Source organism: Lates calcarifer, linkage group LG9 (genome assembly GCF_001640805.2).
Source record: "Lates calcarifer isolate ASB-BC8 linkage group LG9, TLL_Latcal_v3, whole genome shotgun sequence".
In the NCBI taxonomy this organism is placed as follows: domain Eukaryota; kingdom Metazoa; phylum Chordata; class Actinopteri; family Centropomidae; genus Lates; species Lates calcarifer.
This window is the reverse complement of record NC_066841.1, coordinates 10,135,502-10,155,332: the sequence shown is the minus strand read 5'-3', so window position 1 is coordinate 10,155,332 and position 19,831 is coordinate 10,135,502. Positions and strand designations below refer to the sequence as shown.

The window sequence follows — 19,831 nt, the reverse complement described above, 5'->3', positions numbered from 1 at the left end:
AATGCAGATTGAGAAAGGCCTTGTTGGTGATAGAAACCTCCCCCACCACCCATGGAACGAGGATCCACAGCATTATTATGATTATTATAAATATTATGAATGTTGCTTATCCTTTCAAGTTTAAAGCTTCCTGTCATGGTTGGTCCAGTCCTCACTCTCAAGCCCTCATTCTTGTGTTGGTCATCTTAAATAACAATAAATAACAATGGTATTTATATTTGGTGAATGTTTTTTTCATCCAGCTACAGACACAACTTGACCTCACTTCACTGTTACCTCCCTGCCTGCTCTGTTCTTTCAAGAGCTTGCAGAGACTATGAGATGTGGACATCAACCAGGCCCGTGTCAGTCCCGGTGCAATTAATGTATTTCTAAAACCACTAAGAAATGTTATTTCTTGTTCTTATTGTGTTCTCTTTTGTTTGTTTTTAATATCTACCAGGACTCCTTGGAAAACAGAATTGGTGAGATACAGTAAACATCCACAATGGCTGGCATCAAAGTTGTGCGATTTCCTTCCTTGTCACCCACACTGAGACTGTTTATGACACAGCTCTGGTCCTGGGGCGGGAAACTGTGATCAACACGCCTTGCCTACCATACAGGGTAAGCTGATAAAACCTTACATTGGCACCTCCTTGAAATGAAGCAGTGTCCAGATAAACAATCGCCTACACTAAGCCTCCTCTTCCTAAGAACATTACAAAGAAAGGAAAACGGAGACACTGGAGAGCACAAAGAGAGGGGTTAAATATGATGCATTTCAGGGTATGAGGTCAAATGCAACACACACACACACACACACACACACACACACACACACACACACACACACAAAGCAACTACTCTGTTAATATCTATCTACCAATGTGCCTCTAATGATTATTTGTCTGTTATTTGTAATCAAAATGAATACCCACAGATATGTCTTTTGTTGTCTTTGTACAAATGCACATGCCTTTAACCAGGGCTCTGCCACTGGTATACTTAATAACAATACTCCCTTAATCAGGGTTATACTGTACTTTTCAGGTCAAAGTCAAACCAGTTTTTATGTATATTGCCCAAAATCACCCATTTGCATCAAGGGGCTTAAACAATCTGTACAGCATTATAACACTTTTATGCTATGAATTTCTGTTCTGTGAAAAAGTCCTGTTATAAAACAGATGTCCAGAAGTCACCTTGCCTACAGCAGAAAATGTATCAGTACTGTACAATTAGCTCAGATAGTCTTAAAAATAAAGATTACAAAATGCAATTCAATAATAACTATAGAGATTACAGCTGATAAAACCTTACACCTTGAAATGAAACAGTACCCAGATAAAAAAAATTCCCTATTCTTCCTAGGAAGATTACAAAGAAAGGAAACTGCTGTATCCACACAGATGAAAACAAAACACACATCTATAAAGCAACCTTCCTGTTACTATCTATTCCTGTTACTATCCATTGTGCCTGTAGTGACTAGTTGTCGGTATAAATATTGTGTTATGCTTCTATTTTATTTGGCATTGGAAAGAAAGCACATAAAGCTCCTGCTATATCTTTTGCTGTAGTTTCATGAGAGGCACAACTGAGAGTAATTTATAAAATACAAGCTGTGCGTCTGTCACAGTGCAGTTTACCAACTGGGCTATAGCTGATGATCATGATAATGGTGATGATGCCTCACTTACTCTGTACACTGATTTACCACGCTTTGATAATTATAACACACTATAACACTGTTTGTCTGAAATATTTTCATCATCCATCAAAAATATGTTACATTAATGATTGTTTAAGCATTTATCACAGCATGGTTTATGAGCTACATTGCAAGACACTATGATAGAAATTCCAAGTTTAAACTTCAAGTTTCAGGATTCAATTTAATTGGAAGTTAAGGTCAAGAGGAGTATTTAGTTAATTATCCTATCAGTCTATTGATGACAGCAAGTCTGTCATCGGAACTTAAAACTTTTGTCAAAGTATCAGTTTCTAGGTTCCCTCTTGCTCCATGTGATCCTGCTTGTATTATTTCAGTATTGATACTACATCCTACAGAAATGGTTCATGAGTTGAGAGGGGAAAATGTTGTGATTATTCAGGTGAAGGAGCCCTTTCTTCACCTTGTAGCCCCCCAGCTGCTGCGTGGTTAATTATTTACCTCGCTGATTAATCTTTCAGAAGTATCAAACTGCACTAGACGACAAGGTCAACAGCAATGCAAGATATACTCTGGTATGAAATATGAAAGTGATGGGGAAAAAAATGAACAACACACAATTCAATATACTAATACTAATTCATTCATTCACACTCTCCTTTAATCTTTAAAGTTTACATTACAATACATCTATTTGTGTATGACTCAGTATTTTCTCTAAGCATTTGCCTCAGTCTTTCCTTTTAGGTGCGTTAGGTGTAAGTGTGTAAGCTTTCCAAAATGACTGCTTATATACATATTTTTTATAATGTATAACAAGGTTTCTCTTTTTTTCCTTCATATTCCGTTATGTTCTGTGCATCAAAGATGTTGCAGTTCAGACAGTTAAGGGTCTCTCGCTCAGCTGGATCCCAGATATTTGGCACCGTTGATGCTGTGGTGCTCCAGTTTGGAATCATGCTCATCCTCAATATGAGATTTTAATAACTATTAATACACGAGACAATAAAAATTGAATTGACCTTTCAGTTCATTCTTGACCTGGGACAGCAGTTAAAAATCAATCTCATATCAAGTCCCCCTCACTTGTTTATTCTGGGGCCTTGAAGACCATGTGATGTGGTCAAAACAGTATGTGTAAGTGGACCTTGAGGCTGTGTTTTCCCCTTTCTTTGTTAAATTCACCCAGGACATCAACCAAATACCAAAATATCCCTGGTAGTTCTGCTGTTTGTGAACACAGAGCAGCAGCTGTGTGCTTTGCAGCACTTGCCATGAAAGTTAGTTTGGTCATCTGACCCTGCTGAGAGTTGGAGTGGGTGACGTCAGGGTGGGAGGGGTTGGTGGGGAGAGGGGGATAAATGCAAAAATAGAATGTGACATGGCCCCAAAAAGAGTAAAAAAAAAAACATGCACTTTCATTTTTAGTTAGTCTTTTACGTGACAGAATTTCAGTGTTGTGGGGTTTTTTTAATTTTTTTTCTGCAGTTTTTCCCCCCAGATGTTTTGTTTTTGTTGAAATATGTGTTTATTTTTGTTTATTATTACACACCGCATTTTCCTGTTGTTGTTGTTGTTATTTTTTCACTCTCTTTCTGTCTCTGTGGACATTAAATGGGCCACATTGCACCCTGAGGCTTGTATGTCCCCTGCTGCAGCTCAATGTCTACAGAAGAGGAGAGCGAGAAAGAGAGGGAGGGGCATATGAAGAGAAACATATAAAGACAGAGCTAGACATTGAAATTTTGTCAATAGACAAGACTCACACCTCTCTTAGAATGATGTTTTCCAAAAAACAGCACTGAGGTTGAGATCAAAACATCAGATTTTTTATAGATTACCATAAAAAGGAGAGGTTGTTGACATGGATGATGAAGCCAGTGGTGTAACTGATAGGGTTTCACCTGATAATGACAGTACAGAGTAACAGCGACTCAGCACTGGTGACACTAAGATGCACAGAGGATAAAAAAGGTAGCAGAGGAGTTAAAGCAGGCTGATATTGAAGCTAGGGGGGATGGGAGTGATGGAGTGAAGATACTTTGCCTCTCCCTGGAGCAGAGAAGACAGAGACACAGATGTCAGAGAACAAAAATTCCCCAGAGAGATGAGGGCAAAATCTGCTCATTTCTCAGCTTTAACACTGTGAAACACAGTTCGTGAGAGTTTGAGTATCTAATTGGCTTGGTATATTAACATCATTATGTGCTTTTTGCCCTGCATCCCTGGACATCTGCTGCAAGAATTATGACCCTGGGTGTGCAGATGGGATGAGACCGAAGGATTGTCACGCTTTTATTTTCAGTGTTTTTCCTTTTGAACTTTGCTGTGATTATTTTGACCACAGTCAAATGTTCCATTATGTTCACGCCCTGGCAATGTAATTACACCCAATTTACGCACCCGTGTTGTTGGTTTGTTGTTTTGTGTAGGCAAAAGTTGTAAAGTTAATTGAGGGTGAAGTCAGAATCAAATTATTGACATAGAAAAGTGAAATTAATATGCACATAGAGGGAAAACGGCCCATTCATTACCTCTGAAAAGTTCCATAAGTTAGGATCCATATTTTGTGTTGAAATTTTACCTCTTGTAGGGAGATCTTAGATGCTTTTCTTGAGGGATAGTGAATCTGGGAAATATTCTGACTATGAGAAATGAAGTAATCTGGAAGAATCTTTTCCTTATTTAAGTAATTTGGTCCAAAAAAGCTGCCGTCCAACATGTTCACATCAAAAAACTTGCTTACTCCTTCCAAAATAATCATTTAGTTTGACCTCTGGTGATTTTCTGTTCTAATATTTTTCTGCTTTGTATGTCTCATTTCACTAGTTTGTTTATCCCAGTGCTGACTAATAAGTAACTGGTGCCTTGGTGTTAATTTCCAAAAGGTTATGTAACTAATAATAGCCTGAAATACTTGCTAACTACTGAGGTGTGTAGTATGATCTCACTTTGTGTAATCTTTCAAGTTTTTTCTTTATTTTCACCTTCTTTTATAGATTATTTTGCAGTGATCCAGGGCATTTTAAATATATTTAGTTTGTGAAAATATGAAGTTACATTTAAGTGATGCAGGACACAGAGCTGTCTGACATGTCCTTGGGTAAAGACAACTGTCCACTGGCATTAATGTCACAGCAGCCACTTGTTGAGTTTTGAGTGGGTCCAAGCCTTGTCCACTGATGCTGATGATATTAAGCATATGGAGACCTGTTAGTTTGCTGGTAATAGAGACGCTCAAACGATGAATCAGTTTGTAGTATAATCAAAAGGGAATGATGCTCATCAGGCGGCTCATTATGCGAGGGATCATCTATAGTGACGTGGGTCTTACTGAACTTTGCGCGTGGACTGCGTGTGACACGCGGCCAGCGCAACACCGTGCTGTCATCCAAACTTAGCGGAGCCCCCATGTGAAGCGTCAGACTGACCGCCTGGCTGCCAGATCACCAGGCTCTCCACTTCACATCTTCTGCAGATGCTCGATCAGGTGGCTGCTGCTGCTGCTGCAACTTCATCACCGCGGACTGTGCAGTGATGGTCGAGTGTGTGGATGTGGATTAGAGAGAAAGAGAAGGGGGGTCCGACTGGCTGATGCTGAACACCTGCACGTGGCGGCGGAAGACAGCCTTCTTTTTCCTTTACTCGACCTCCAGCCGCCTGCAGACTCGCTCCGCCCGTCAAGCGAGAGAAAGCCAACGATGAGCGCCTCTCTTCCGAAAAGCGAGTCGACCACTTCTCTGCTGAGATCGTCGGGGCTCAACCGCAGGTCCGCGCACTCGGATCACGGTCCGCACGGTCACCGGAGTCACCGCGGCCACTGCCATCCCACCGGAGCTGGAGGCGGCGATGATGCGGGCTGGACGGAGGACTGCGAGCCGAGCGCGCGGAGACCTCTCTGCCAACCCAGACACGCTGACTCACGAAATTTAGGTGATCATCACCGGGTGCAGAAAAGCCACGCTCACCGGCAAACCGGCCCGCAGGATGATGGTTACGCTCAGGAGGACGTGAGACACAGGACGAGTCGGCATCAGAGAGAGCGCGGCAAGTCCTCCAGGTCCAAACACTCGCATCACCACCACGACTCCTCCCGAGGTGAGCTGCCTCCCGCAGAGCACCATCACCAGGGCGGCTCCCGGCAGGACAGGAGGACCTCTCCAACTCCATCATATCCCCAAAACGCGGACGACGCGGCTTTCTTTTTCGAGCCCAGGGAGAGAGTCATCACCGGGTCGTCCTCCAGCCTCAGCTCCGACCCACCTGCGGCGAGTGCACCTGTCCAGCCCGCATCCAGCCGCACATCCAAAAGACTGAGCGCGACCTCTTCTGAATATGACTCTAGTCTTCATCCCATAGTGAAGTCAGTCTTTGGGCAGGTAAGGAGGCATGGAGAGGAAATTAAAACTTTTGGAAACGTCCTAAAAGTAGATGCAAAGCACAACCCAAGCTGCAGGGAATAGAAAATAACACATTAACACATCAAAAAAGCTTTATTATACAGCTCACTTCCCCAAATCAACGTTTGTGCTATTCTTCCTAATGAAACACAACAACAACAACAACAACAACAACAAAAAAAAAAAAATCAGTTTAAACAGTGTCCAATCATCATCTTGCTCAAAGCTCAATAATGCACTGTAAAATGTGTGGGTGTTTTGTCGTGTAACACCATGCAAAGGGCAAGATTTCAAGCTGTAAAGTAAATAAATCATCATCAGCGGCAGCATGAATCAAGAATCCAGAGTCAGAGCGTTTGGTTGGAAGTGACCCAAAGTCTCAGTAGTCTGTTAAAAATATCTGAAAGTCTCTTTTTGTCCAAGAAAAATACAATTGACTCCATTTATATGACACAAAGGCTAAAATGTTACAATAACTGATGGGAATAAAATAGGTTCAGGTAATTATGGCAACATGGAGACTTTTGTCTCAATACAAATGCACTTATCAATATTTTACAGTCCAGTCACATGTTTTTCATAGATACCATTTCAGTGGGTTTTTCAGCCTTATGAGCAATGATACCCAACCTAGCTTCTCTATATGAAGACAAGAAAGAACATTATCAAATGTGGAGGATTTGGGAGAGGGTACATTCAAAGAGAGATCCCCCTCCACCAACAGCTGGGGGTGCAATTGGAGCCATAGGTGGGAAAATTGCAGCTAAAAAAGAGAGAGAGATGATTTACAGAGTGAATAAGTAGAAGTCCAGTATCAATATAAAAGGAAAAAAAAACAATCCAGTCCAATAATTGATCTTCCCAGTATAAAAGTGCCCAGATGTGGTGTTGATTTGAACTGAGCAAATGTTAATAATATTCTACTGTTTTATTGGAGTTTGCCAAACTGACTATAAACATGGATGCTTATTATCAGAGGTGCAGAGCTGGTAGTTGTCAGCAGGTGGACCTGGAACCAGGTGGAACCTCTTAAGCCACATGTGACTAGACCTTCAGTCACCCTAGCAGGGCATATTAAATATGGATGCATGTTTTCAGTCCAAATCTGGCTTCTGCGTGTATCTGGTATCCATCACTTTCATGACAGGGGTGGTGGAGGGGGTCCAGTCTGTCATGCATCTCCAATATGAATACAGTTGCTTTCACTGTGGCTGTCATCTGAACAGCAGTGGGGGGGATCATCTTACCCGACTGTGTGGAAAACTTTTCAGTGATGTGAGCTTGTCACTCAAACACACACACACACACACACACACACACACACACACACATGGACACACAGGTAAGTGAACAATTAAACTGACACACATTCAGATTAGACGTTTTGATAAAACATAATCACCTTCAAGACCTTTTATTGACACTGTGATGAGCGAGGGTTAGCAGAAAATAAAGGGTCCATCTCTTTTTCCCTGCATCACCTGTTCACCCACTAACACATTGGTTTTCTACGGGGGCTCTACGTTGTCACTCAGACAGAGTGTGCGGCTGCACAGTACTCCTGTCTCTTTTTTTTTCTTGTTCCAGTGAAATCCTTCTTTCCGTGTTGATGATAAAAAGCTCAAGAGGAGACAATTACCTCCCTGTGTGCTAATGTGTTCCAGAAATAACTCCTCTCAATCCAGGCCAGAGCTTCAATCAGTCTTAGGGGTTCCAGCGAGGCAAAATCCATGCAGCAGTGTGCTATATAAAGTCTCCAGAGCTGCTGATGTGTGTGGAAATAGCAGTTTTTGTCATATGTATGACTGATCAGGTGAAAAGTTCTGATCATTTCTACCTGAAATTCTTGAATTTTCCAAGCAACAGAGAGCACTGTGCTGTGTTATTGTATATTTGAATAGCAATGCTGGCTGCTGAATGTTTTTGGTAAGAGAAATGAGAAGTACAGATGAAATAAATAAGATTATTCATAGCAAAAGTGCAAACAAAGCAGCTCTGAATATATATTTTGTAACCGAATCATTGAGTTTTCAAAGTGCGGGCAAGTTTGTCTGTTTTCTGCGATGTTGTCACTGTGAAGTTAAGTCATATCAGACACAGCTGTTAATAGTCAAAGAGGATTTATGAGTGGACAAGAGTTGGCCGTGCACATCAGTGTTTGTGTGCTGGAAACAGTGTGTGAGTGAGTGATGTATGTGCGAGAATGAAAAAGAAACAACATGATAAAAGAGCGAATAAAACTGAGACAGCTTGTGCACGCATGCTTTTGCACCTGCTCAGCATCTTACTCAAGCCGTTTCATTCTAGTGACCACACAGTCACACTAATGTGCTTTTAACGCCCCTCGAATATGTACTGTACGTGACAGCACAAACTCTTTAATTTCATATTTTTCTTATGTAACATCAAGATCTGCATACAATCCCAAAAAAACTCACTCGCTGCCTTTGGAAGGAGCTAAAAATAGCCTGTCAAGACCTGATTATGAGAGACTGGAGGAGGGCAGAGTGTTTTTTGTTTTGTTATGTTTTTTTCCTGTGTTTTTTTTTTTTTTTCCTGTCTTGGTAAAAATATTCAAATCCTTTGGCAAACATGCTACCTGACAGAGCAAATTTGAGAAATAGAAGAGCATAAGGAGACATGTTTCTCCAAGCTACCAGTTTATAATCCACGCTTTCATATTCATAAGATGAATCATGATTACCAAAAAAGGCTAGTGTGGGGGTTAGAATAAGGACAAATGTGGTTTTTCTGCCTGAATGTGTTTTTATTGCAGCTTGATGGTTATAGATAGGTTGTGATCCAGTGATTCATTAGATTTTTTTAATGTGAAAATTTTATATTTTTAAAACAGGACCATTATTAATGTACATTCAACTATCCAGGTTACACCAGCCACCTTCATCAAGGACAGTGTGAACAATTTTTTTTGTCCCAGTAGAAATTTAGTTTCTATTTTGAGAGATCCTCGACAATCACTGCATCCCTCAGATTTTGCGACCTTCACTGACCTTGTTCTACAAAAACACCCTCGCAGGAAATCTGAAAACGCAGCACAGACCTGCTATAGAAAGAGGTCTGTTATCTGCTGGGGGGAAATTATTACAGAGGAGCTGACGATTTTCTTTTCAAATTAAATTTAGATGAACGGATATGTGTATTAACCAGCAGAGGGAGCAAGCACCGTTTGCACTAATAGGTTTGAACCCACAGGGTGTGTGTGTGAGTGAGAGGGAGAGAGAGGGGTGGGGGTGGGGGGGATTAATAGTCATCTGTGTGTCACATCAGTGAGCCAGGAAAAGTAAAAGGGCAGAAAGTGAGGGAAGCAGATAAATCGGGAGTTGGGCAAGGAATAAAACAGGACCAGGGTTCCGTTGCTGGAAGACCTGATGACTGTTGAGTAAGGCAAACACCTATCAGCTCTCACTTCCCTGCTCCTACCAGACAGCCACGAAGACAATGTGAGGAAAACGTCTTAAAACGCAGATTAGCTCCTCACTTCCTTGACTGGTTTTCCTGCTACTCATCTCACACTCGCAGCCGCTGACGTTTCCTGCCTGTCGGTCCCTTTTTATTTGCCCTTACAAAATCTCTCTCTTCCTCCTCTCCCTCTTTCCTCTGCTGGGGGGTGGTGGTGGGGGAGGAATGGGGGGTCACGTTGACCTTGATGACATCTGAGAGGGAATGAAAAGGACAGAGGAGAAGTGCAGCACAAAAAAGACACTAAAAAGGGCAAAATAGGGAGAAATCTGGGTGGAAATTAGAGGAAAAAGAGATGAGCATCATTGTATTCACCACAGCATATGTCTAGAGTATGGCAGGCTATTTTTAGACACAGATGGATATTTTTATATCCATGCTGGCATGGAGGAGGTAGAAAATTCTCTCTTTGGTTAAATCCCCTTTTGAGATAAGGATTAGGCGGTGAAATGTAAGAGCCTGTGAGCACAACTGCACGTGCTGCAACGTTAAGTTATACGTGTGTGTGTGATGCTGCTAAATATTTATGCAGGACCTGAGGCTGGGAGGGAAAATCAGTGAGAGACACTGGGAGACAGAGGACAAGGGATAAATGAGTCAGAGGAAAAACAACAGAGGTTTAATTGACTGAAATGAGACTTGTCAATATTTCTTCCCCCTGCTGACGCACAAGACCTTTAACTAGAATAACAGCTGTTTGTACATGTGGCACTATCCCAAATAAAACTGAAATACCGGAATAATCAGCATGAAAGTTGAAGGTTTTAGTATCTGTTCTGATCTGAATGAATTAATCAACTGTAGGATTAAAGTGTGACGTCTCAGCCTGAGCAGAAGAAGATGACGCAAGTGTGCATTGTGCTGTATGTTTTCTCACAGACGTCTTCTGATGACGACAAAAATGTACGCACACAGACACACACACACAAAAAAACTCTCACTCTCACTGTATTTATCCCTTTGTCTTCACATCCAGATACACTGAGATTTAACACTCAGTGGCTTTAGAGAAATGACTTGTTTGACCATGAAATGATCACATTTCATCCAAATTTGCAAATAAAGGGAAACATTCTGATTCTTGAGAATGGCTCGGAGGATAAAAATAAGAGCTTGTTGTTACATCAGTCCCTTCCTTCCCTTTTTTACATCTCCCAGCTCATTTAACACACATGATGGCAGTGGATAAAATTAGATTATGTTTGAGCTCAAAATCTTCATTAAAAAGCAAAAGCAATTGTTAATATTTTCTCTTCGAATGAGCTCCCTGTCTAGTACATGCACATAGATTCCTTTGCAAGAAATATGTTGTAAAAAATCATATGGCTTCACCTTACTAGTCTGTGAAATATGAGCCCCCCCACCCAAAAAAGTCATCTGATATTCAGATAAGATTTTCTCCTGAGATGTTGTCGCCATGCAAGCAGTTATGTAAATGTGTAAAGTAAACTGTGTGCATCCGAGTGAGAGAGCTTGTGAGGGAGAAATAGAAGGATACAGCTAGAGAGAAGGGACGAGAGAGAGAGAGAGAGAGAGGGGAGAGATGGATCTCATGCCCGTGCACACTATGGTCTGACATTATGAGAGCTGACGGCTCCTGTGTCTGACGTCTGATGTGTTCTGAAGTTCACAATGAGCCTCCGGTGAGAGGCTGGATGAATCATCCGCAGAGCAGCACAGAGGAGCCGCAGAGATATTGAATGGGAGTGAGATCTGAAACGACTTCGGCGTGAATGTGTTTATTAAAATAGCAGAGAATAGACAAGGTCGAACAGGAGAGGGAAATAAGGATGCACATCAGTGTTGCAATGACTGCCACTAAAGTTACCTCAGGAGTGAACGCTGCTGGAATAAACCCAAAAATGTGGGTTTGTTCTGGATGCTGTAGTTTGTCATTTTAGACAGCGGTGATAGAAGTAGCCATTTCTTTAAAGTCCACATCCACTCAAAATTGGGTTTGGCTTATTGTTACTCCATGTGGACGTTTGGGTTTCACTGTGCAGAATGATAAACTGTATGTGCAGAGTTTGAGGACTGTTTTTTATGTTTATCTGCTGGAAGGAGTAAAGTTTAAGCTGTGAATTTGTGAGCATGATTTAAAAAACATCACAACTACAAATCTTGAAATGAACAACATTTACATATTCATGGTTGTGGGAGAATGAATGTGGGGTGTAAGTATTTTTACGGAAGTGATTGAAACTATCTTTTTTTTTTTTTTGGAAAAACCATATCAGACACAAATTTTATTCAAAGCAGAGAATCTTTATGTCTCAAAAAATGTGAGTTCACTCAGAAACGTGTGTTCATTTTACCTGCATGACACCATTTCACAGTCCGTACTGGAGTGAACTCACCAACGAACACTTAGATCAGCATCTCTGCCTGGTCGTCACACCTTTTGTGCCCACATTTAATGACAATGAAAATATCAGTTGCTTAGTTTATCTTCTCTGTGCCTGTGACACTGTCAAAGTTTGGGAAGTGGAGCTTCACGACTTATTGATCATTGTCACTGATGCGTGGATGCAACAAAACCCTATAGCTGTAAAGTAAATGGAGCGATGTAAACATTTTTCCATATAACATTTCCCTCTGAGATGTAGCAGAGTAAAGTGTACAGTACCATAAAATGAAAATACTCAAAAAGCACAAGTCCCTCTAAACTGTGTGTGTGTGTGTGTGTGTGGTGTGTGTGCGCGCGCATGCATACGAAAGGCTGAAAGAGAGCATTTATTTGCCTGCCTGTGTGTGTGTGTGTGTGTGTGTGTGTGTGTTTGCATTTGCACGTGTTAAGTTTGCATCCTCGGTGGTTCAGAATCCTTTGTCATTTCTTGCACATTTTGGCTTTGATCTGAATTCAAGCCCTTCAAGCTTAACATGACTTTGTGATGCTTCTACATCTCTCTCTCTCTCTCTCTCTCTCTCTCTGTGTGTGTGTGTGTGTGTGTGTTTGTGTAGGAGAGAGAGTGAGGGAGAGAGGGATGGATGCTGAGGGTAGAGTGGGGAGAGATATGGGAGAGTAGGGGGAAGAGAAAGCATGTGTTATATTTTTAGCTCCACAGCCCCACATCCATGTGTGTTTAATCGAGTGTGTGTGTGTGTGTGTGTGTGTGTGTGTGTGCGCGTGTTTGGATTAGTGTCTGCAGCATCTTGCTCAGGGGAAGGTAATATGCTTGTCCGAACGAGCTTCTTCTGTCACATTCGCATAGATGGTTTAAAACTGTGGAGTGAGCAAGAGTGGGTGAGAGAGTGAAGGAAAAAGAGCAAGAGACAGACAGACGGACAGAGGGAGAGAGGGTGAGAGAGGGAGAGAGGGTAAAGGGAAGGGAGGGAGGAAAGACACTGTAGGAGAGGGGATGGAATGAATAAGCAATCTTGCTTTTTCTACTCCTGGCGCTTGCATCTCGCTCTGTTCACATGCATGCTTCCTCTCCCCTCGCTTATCTTTGCGTTCTCCTGATCTGTCCTTTGTTCTTGTTTACATATTCCCTCCTTTTGTCTCAGTGTCCCTCCCTTCGTACCACCCAGCATCCTTGCCTCTAGGTCCTCTGTCCTCTCCCTCCTCACCTCTAGCCACCTCCTGAGATACCTCTGCTCCGCTCCCTGCTTTTCTTTTACCTCCAGATGTCCTCTTACATTAGCCAATGACCCACTGAACCCTCTTCCTCTTTCTGATCACCCCTATTCTTCCCATGCATGCCCGGAAACATATGCAAACACACATGCATACACGTGCACTCACATACAGGCACACACACAACACAGAGACAGTCAGAGAGAAAACATAAAACAAGAAGGACTTTTTTTTTTTTTTTTTTTTTTTTGCAATGGGCAACTCTGTAAAGTCGCTTAAAATTTTCACCAAGAAGGTAAGGTCTGCTCTGAGGTTTTTCTTTTGGATGTGATCCCCTTGAATCCCCTGCATGTTTGTCTCATGGTGTTTCTCCAACCTGCCTGAAGGCTGTTTGACTGGACCTGTATTGACTGACCACTGTGGACTATCTGACTGGGTTTTCACTACCAAACTGTGTTCAGCTGTTGCCCTGTGTTGCGTGTCGCTGGGTCCCAAACACATGGCAGGATAAATGTTTCAGGAGAAAGCTCGTGTCTTATGCTGTCATTTCAGTCAATATTTGCCAACACAGGTTATTATAGTGTTGATTATTGATGCAGGAGTTTATTGACTTCCTTTAAAACTCATTCAGCATGTACCTCATCGGATTGCACTGAGGCATTAATGGTGACATTTGCATCCTATCATGTGCCTTTTTGGATACAGAAAAAATCTCTCTGTGCTTATCAGTGAATGGTTTCCATTTCCTGGAAACCACATCTCAGCCTCTCAGGCAGGTCAGATAGGAGTTGGGTCGGTGCTGCTTGTGTTTGACCTGCTGGCTGAGGTGAAGTCAGTGAATTTGGATCGTGTCACCAAACTTTAGAGTCAGTCAGATCTCACAGCGATGCCACCTTACCAGCCAAGTCAGATCTCACAGCGATGCACTTACCCTGTTGAGCGTGCACCTGCGGGATGTGGCCAGTCAGTGGAAATGTTGCAAACAGGTGCTTCTTGTTCCAGTTATATCAGATTCTGTCAGCTCCAATGTGCCACCGACGTTGAGCGTTTTTCGATGACAACCTAAATGCACACTTGAGGGAGGACGTAGGAAGATCATTCAGAGCCGTCTCTCTAAAAGCTCAAGACGAAACACCATCATTTGCACAATACATCTCTTGCATCTGCTGCCCTCATTGTATGCTTGAATAGACTCTCTGTAGCAGGCAGACTATCCCACAAATAGATTTCCCTTCATATCAGCAGCTGCACATCCTTGAGGAGGCACAATATGACAAGCAACTGTTGATGCCATCTGTGCAAAATGGGGTTGAAGTGCTGGAGAAGTTCTTTCTTGACTACAGCCTTTCTCTAACACTGTGTTTTTTTCTTCTTGGTTATATAACTGTTAGCGCATGGCTTCATAGTACTTTTTCTGGCACGTTATACCCGCAGACAGCCCTGCTCCATGCATCACTTGGTCAGATTACCCAGTGGGCATCCGTTCCTGCGGTGGGGACTGTAGGAATGCACGAACTGGCATTAGGACTGGCATGGCAACAGATGGAGTGTGAAGGTCATTTGTAGAGCATATAAGACTGTGTGTATTTGCATGTAGTATGTGTATGCATATTAAATTTTCATCTCGTATACATGCAGATGTCTTATGTTTACTGTAATAACCATCTGAGGATGGGTACTAGCTCATGTCTGAGAGATTTAAAGCAGCAGCAGAAAAAGGTCCCTTGGTAATTCGCTGTGACAGTGAGTCTACTCCACTTGCTTTTAGCCTGATTTTCAGCCACCGGGTTGGATGGTACACTGGGGTAATTGAAGACCTGACCAGAATGATCATGTTTCATAAGCAAGAAGAGATGTTACTACTTTAAACTCTGTTTATCTCTTCTTGGCAAGAATGTGCAGTAGCAATCGCAGAGCATGAAAACAGAGTCCTTTTTTTAGTAGTGTATAGTGTAGTAGTGTTTAGAAGTGTTCTGCATTTAGCCTCAGATTAGGCTGCTGCTCTCTTCAGTTCAAATATTAGTCAGAGAAATGGTTGGACCTTATTTGACTTTATTTAGAGGAGGCTTTTTTGGTCCACTGGCAGGCAGCGATTGCCTGCTTTTAATTAACCTGTTGCTCCTTCTGTAATTGGGATGACTACTGTGAGAACGACTTTTACCCCCTGGTTGATTGGCTAATTGGAGATTATTATCAAATGGCTGGCTGAACTTTAATCTTATTGTCTGAACAACACAGTTATTTTGTAGCATGCACAAAAAACTAGGCACTCTTGGAAAAATTCCAGTAACCATCACCTTGTACTTGTAAATGCATTGTGTCATCAATCTTTTCAATTCTAACAGACATTGTGCTTGTACCACCACTATCACTACTAACACATTTAGACTCATTATTTAGAATCATAATGCTGTCAGTTAAAACCACATACACTCATGTTGATTCTGTAGCTGTAGTGCTCACAACATACACTGTAGGTAATAATTTTACTCTTTATTATTTTTATTTTACTCTTCACATTCTATTCCAATGAAGTCTGACTTACCTGGGGGCCTCTTTAAAACTTGTATGATCATCTTTCTCTTTCTTAGATTTCAGCAGTTTTTGTGAGTAAATTTCATCATAGGAGTTAGAAAGGAGGCCGAAAAATAGAAAACTCAGACCCGACTTTTCAATGAACTGCAATTAGCCTTTATGATAAGAAAATATGCGGGTGAAGAATGTATCAAACTAATTAAAGAGCAGTTACATGAGGCTGTCAAATGTGTTTTTTAACATGAAAATGGGCAGTGCATTCATGCTAACCAATACTGACATCGCCTATTACAAACAGTATGGAGGCTTAGTGCTGTTGTGCAGGATTGTGAGCATCAGGACAGAGTCATAGATGGCATCAGTTGCTTGTGTCAGGATATATTACACTGTCTTCCCTCTGACCAAGGTGCTTTCCTCCATGATGACTGACCAACCTCACACCTCACTACGACTGACCTCTGTTCATGCTTTTTGAACCCCCCCACCCATCCTACCTCCATGTTGGCTCCCTGTTCGCTCCATGCTGCTGCATTCTGAGTCACGGTCTTTACCCCTGTCTTTGCCCCCTGCTCCCATGTCTGGGATGCCCCGTCCGACCCAGGACCAGAAGAAGAACTACAAAGCAGTGCAGTCCTGTGAGGAAGGGGGCTCTGGGGGGGCCTATCTTGAGCCGCTAGTGGCCCTGGCCCAGAACGGAGCCAACATGCACAACGTACTGGGGCCTGCATGCATCTTTCTACGCAAGGGCTTCGCTGAGAGCCGGCAGGCTGTACGTAAGTCCAGAAAATATCATGTGCATGCATGCCAAGAAAGATTAGCACACTGTACAGTACACACACAATAACTGACACTCATCATGAATGTGTGCTGTAATCACCTCTAACTGTAATGTCAGCACTGTGGTAGAACAGAGAAGATGGTATTTTGACAATATGACAACTTGGAATCTTTATAGTACGGAATCCTCTTGATAGCTAGAGTGCTGACTGGTAGTGTGTGTGTGTGTGTGTGTGTGTGTGCGTATATTTATGCATGAGGCTGCATTACTCACAAACATGGTGGACATTAGTAGCAGGATGGAGGATTATTAGATCAGGGTTATGGCGACGGCAGAAATGCTGCTCACCTGGCGATTATCTCTCTCTGTCTATTTCCAGCAGTGAAGAGTCAAGGTCTCGCTATTAAAGAAAACAGGGATGCTGAAAACTGTGTAGATGACTGCTGCTTCACTGATTGTTCTCAGATTGTTGTTCTTAATGGATGTAGGGGTTGACGTAGAGTCATTTTAATTCAATGGACTGGCAAATACAAGAACTACTGCATACTTTCCATCTCTGTTCCACACTTTCAGAAATGTAAGCAACATACCTAAAAAGAAAAAAAATCATGCTATGGACATAGTAAATGGTTCAGATTCCTTTCTACCATAAAAAATGCTACAAGATTTTGTACCTAATCTTGTTTCTGCCGTTTCACTTTTACGCCAATACCTAATTATGTGTTATTTTTTGACCAGGTGTCACAGTGTGCCAAGAATCCGCATGTTTTCCTCCCATCCAAACACTTCAGCAGGTGATCTCACTGATAAGCTCTTCCTCTCTGGCTGGAAGAAAATCTGCAGGCTCTTGGCACTGTGTGGCACAGACCCACAGTCGCCTATTTATTTTTTACAGCATCATGTTGCGCAAGGAATGCTGCGTATTGGCATGATTTTAGAAATATCAGCAGTATTTGGATCCTAACTTTGCACTGTGATCCTCCACAGGACCGAGAGTTGAGGCCAGAAGAAATGGATGGTACGTTGTATTTCAGGACAATGAAGAATACAAAGTAAAACTGCAACTTAAAAACCAAATTCTCAGTTTTTTAAACATCTGTCTCACAGTTATTCTTAATCTCTGCTCTCAGAGTTGCGCGAGGCTTTCAGGGAGTTCGACAAAGACAAAGATGGGTTCATCGGCTGTAAAGACCTGGGGAACTGCATGAGAACTATGGGCTACATGCCAACAGAAATGGAGCTAATAGAACTCAGCCAGCAGATCAACATGAACTGTGAGTAAAACTGCGCCTGTGTGTGCATGTTTCCACATTTAGATCCACTTTAAAAACAGCGTTTAAGCATCACTATTTATCAGATAGAGCGCAGATAGGATGATGTCCCTTTTCATGTCTCTAAGCAAACCCTGAAAGTTAAACTGTCATTCTCTTCTCCTTCTGTCCAACAGTAGGAGGACATGTTGACTTTGAAGACTTTGTTGAACTCATGGGGCCCAAACTGCTGGCTGAAACAGCAGACATGATAGGGGTGAAAGAGTTGAGGGATGCGTTCAAGGAGGTGAGGAAACTCATGAGGGAAAAGCTTGTGAAAAAACAAAAAAAACAAAACAAAACAAAACAAAATTTCAATGGGTTGAAATGGAGTTGAAAAATCAAGGTAGAAATTTATTAATTTATATGACTGAAGAGTTTAAACTCTATATTCAGGTGTAACTTTATGGACTTTATGTCAGATACCAGTGTCAACATTGTTGAGGATGTTCACCAGGTATTTTTTGCAATTGAGTACTATGATTAAATTGTAATTATTGCTTCTCTTTTTTCATTATTTGTCTCATTTTCTCTTAATTTCAGTTTGACACAAATGGTGATGGCCAGATCAGCACAGCAGAACTTAGAGAAGCGATGAAAAAACTTTTAGGACAACAGGTACTGACTGAGCTGCTGGGAGAGTCTGTCCTCCTCTCTCTAGCTCTCTATCAATCATTGTGTCTGTCTGAATCTTGTCTGGATCTTGAGTTTGTGCCACCAAAGTTCACACCTTGATTCGCCACAATTTGACTTCTTCAGGTTGGACACAGAGATCTGGAGGACATCCTACGAGACATAGATCTCAATGGGGACGGACATGTAGACTTTGAAGGTAAAGAATCCTGTGCGGTATGCAACACTGCAATTTGCAATTCATACAGAGTAAAGCATTTTACTGTTGCAGTCTTTCTCTTCCCTCCTCGTCTTTCTGTCTCGCTCTTAAACGCACACATTCCAAATCCCAACATGTGTCTGGCTGATATCCCAATACCATGCTGATAGTGAGGTGAGGGGATGAAGGCAGTAGGTCTGTCTGTCAGATTATCTCCATACCGAGGGATTATGTCACCTCATAGATTACCCACAGAGAAAAAGATGCATGCGGGCTGACAGTGCTGCTGCTCTCAGTGCTACAACTGCTCTCACATCAACAAAAATTTACATTTTCTCTGTGTTCTATATACAATCCATCAGTATCATGCAACATCGAAAAAGAAAGTGTACTTGTGGAGTGCTAGAATACATGCAGATCATGGTTAACATAGTTTTGACTAATGTGACTTTTGTGATTGGATATGCATGTTCTATATATTGAGAGCACTTCATATATTTTATTGTGGATTTAAATTAAAGCAGGTGGTATGTAAAACAATCTGCCCTTCTCTTTCACCCACAGAATTTGTGCGGATGATGTCTCGATGAGTTTGCTGTAGAGAACCAAGATGGATTTTTTGTTGGTATGGGATGAATGGGAGCGAGAGACCTGATGGATCTTGAACTTCTGCACTTCTGTCAATGAACAAGAAAACAAAAACATATCAACCCTGCCCTGAAACTGCCACGCTGAAGCACAAAGGCTGACCACAGCAGCCTGGAGCAACACATGTTGCCGCTGTTTCTTAGAGCGTAAACGAAACCAACAGCTGCATTTCTGACTTTTACAAAGTATATTTTAAAAAGCATATTTTCCTTAACCAACGACATTTCTAATGCTGATGTGGCTGTTGACCCAATGGGTATTTATTATGCTCAAACACTTTACTATTGTTGTTAATAAAAGTAGCAATCAAGAATACGTATGTTCGACTACAGCAGTATGCCAGCAAACACCCCACAAATACAACACATTCCTTTATTATGCTGAGAAGCACAAATACAATATGGCAATATGGAAATATTTCATGTGATCCTGTCAAAGCTGTGTGTTTGTGTTTTGTGCATTACTGTTGTTTCTCTCCACCCTATACTGTAGAGTTATTATCTCCCTTAAGACTATTGTCCAACCCTGGTAAAGGCAAGCCAATATTTGTTTTGTAATTATGTGTAATGTAGCACTGATGCAGTTCTTCTGACTTTAAATAACATCTTACTGTGATA

At 41.8% G+C, this 19,831-nt stretch overlaps 1 protein-coding gene across 2 annotated transcripts; it reads left to right on the top strand.

The window, feature by feature from the left end:
- Positions 1–4,805: 4,805 nt before the first annotated feature.
- On the top strand, positions 4,806–19,529 carry LOC108879895 (calcium-binding protein 1). 2 transcript variants are annotated; one of them, XM_018671340.2, is made up of 8 exons: positions 12,797–13,406; positions 16,248–16,415; positions 17,412–17,442; positions 17,555–17,698; positions 17,872–17,981; positions 18,278–18,352; positions 18,494–18,566; positions 19,131–19,529. In XM_018671340.2, exons 1-8 carry the CDS (start codon positions 13,365–13,367, stop codon positions 19,154–19,156), a joined length of 669 nt encoding a protein of 222 aa, XP_018526856.1. In that variant the 5' UTR covers positions 12,797–13,364; the 3' UTR covers positions 19,157–19,529. The 2 variants fall into 2 exon arrangements, with proteins under 2 accessions (XP_018526854.1, XP_018526856.1); XM_018671338.2 differs by lacking the exons at positions 12,797–13,406; positions 16,248–16,415 and adding an exon at positions 4,806–6,033.
- The last annotated feature ends 302 nt before the right edge of the window (positions 19,530–19,831 follow it).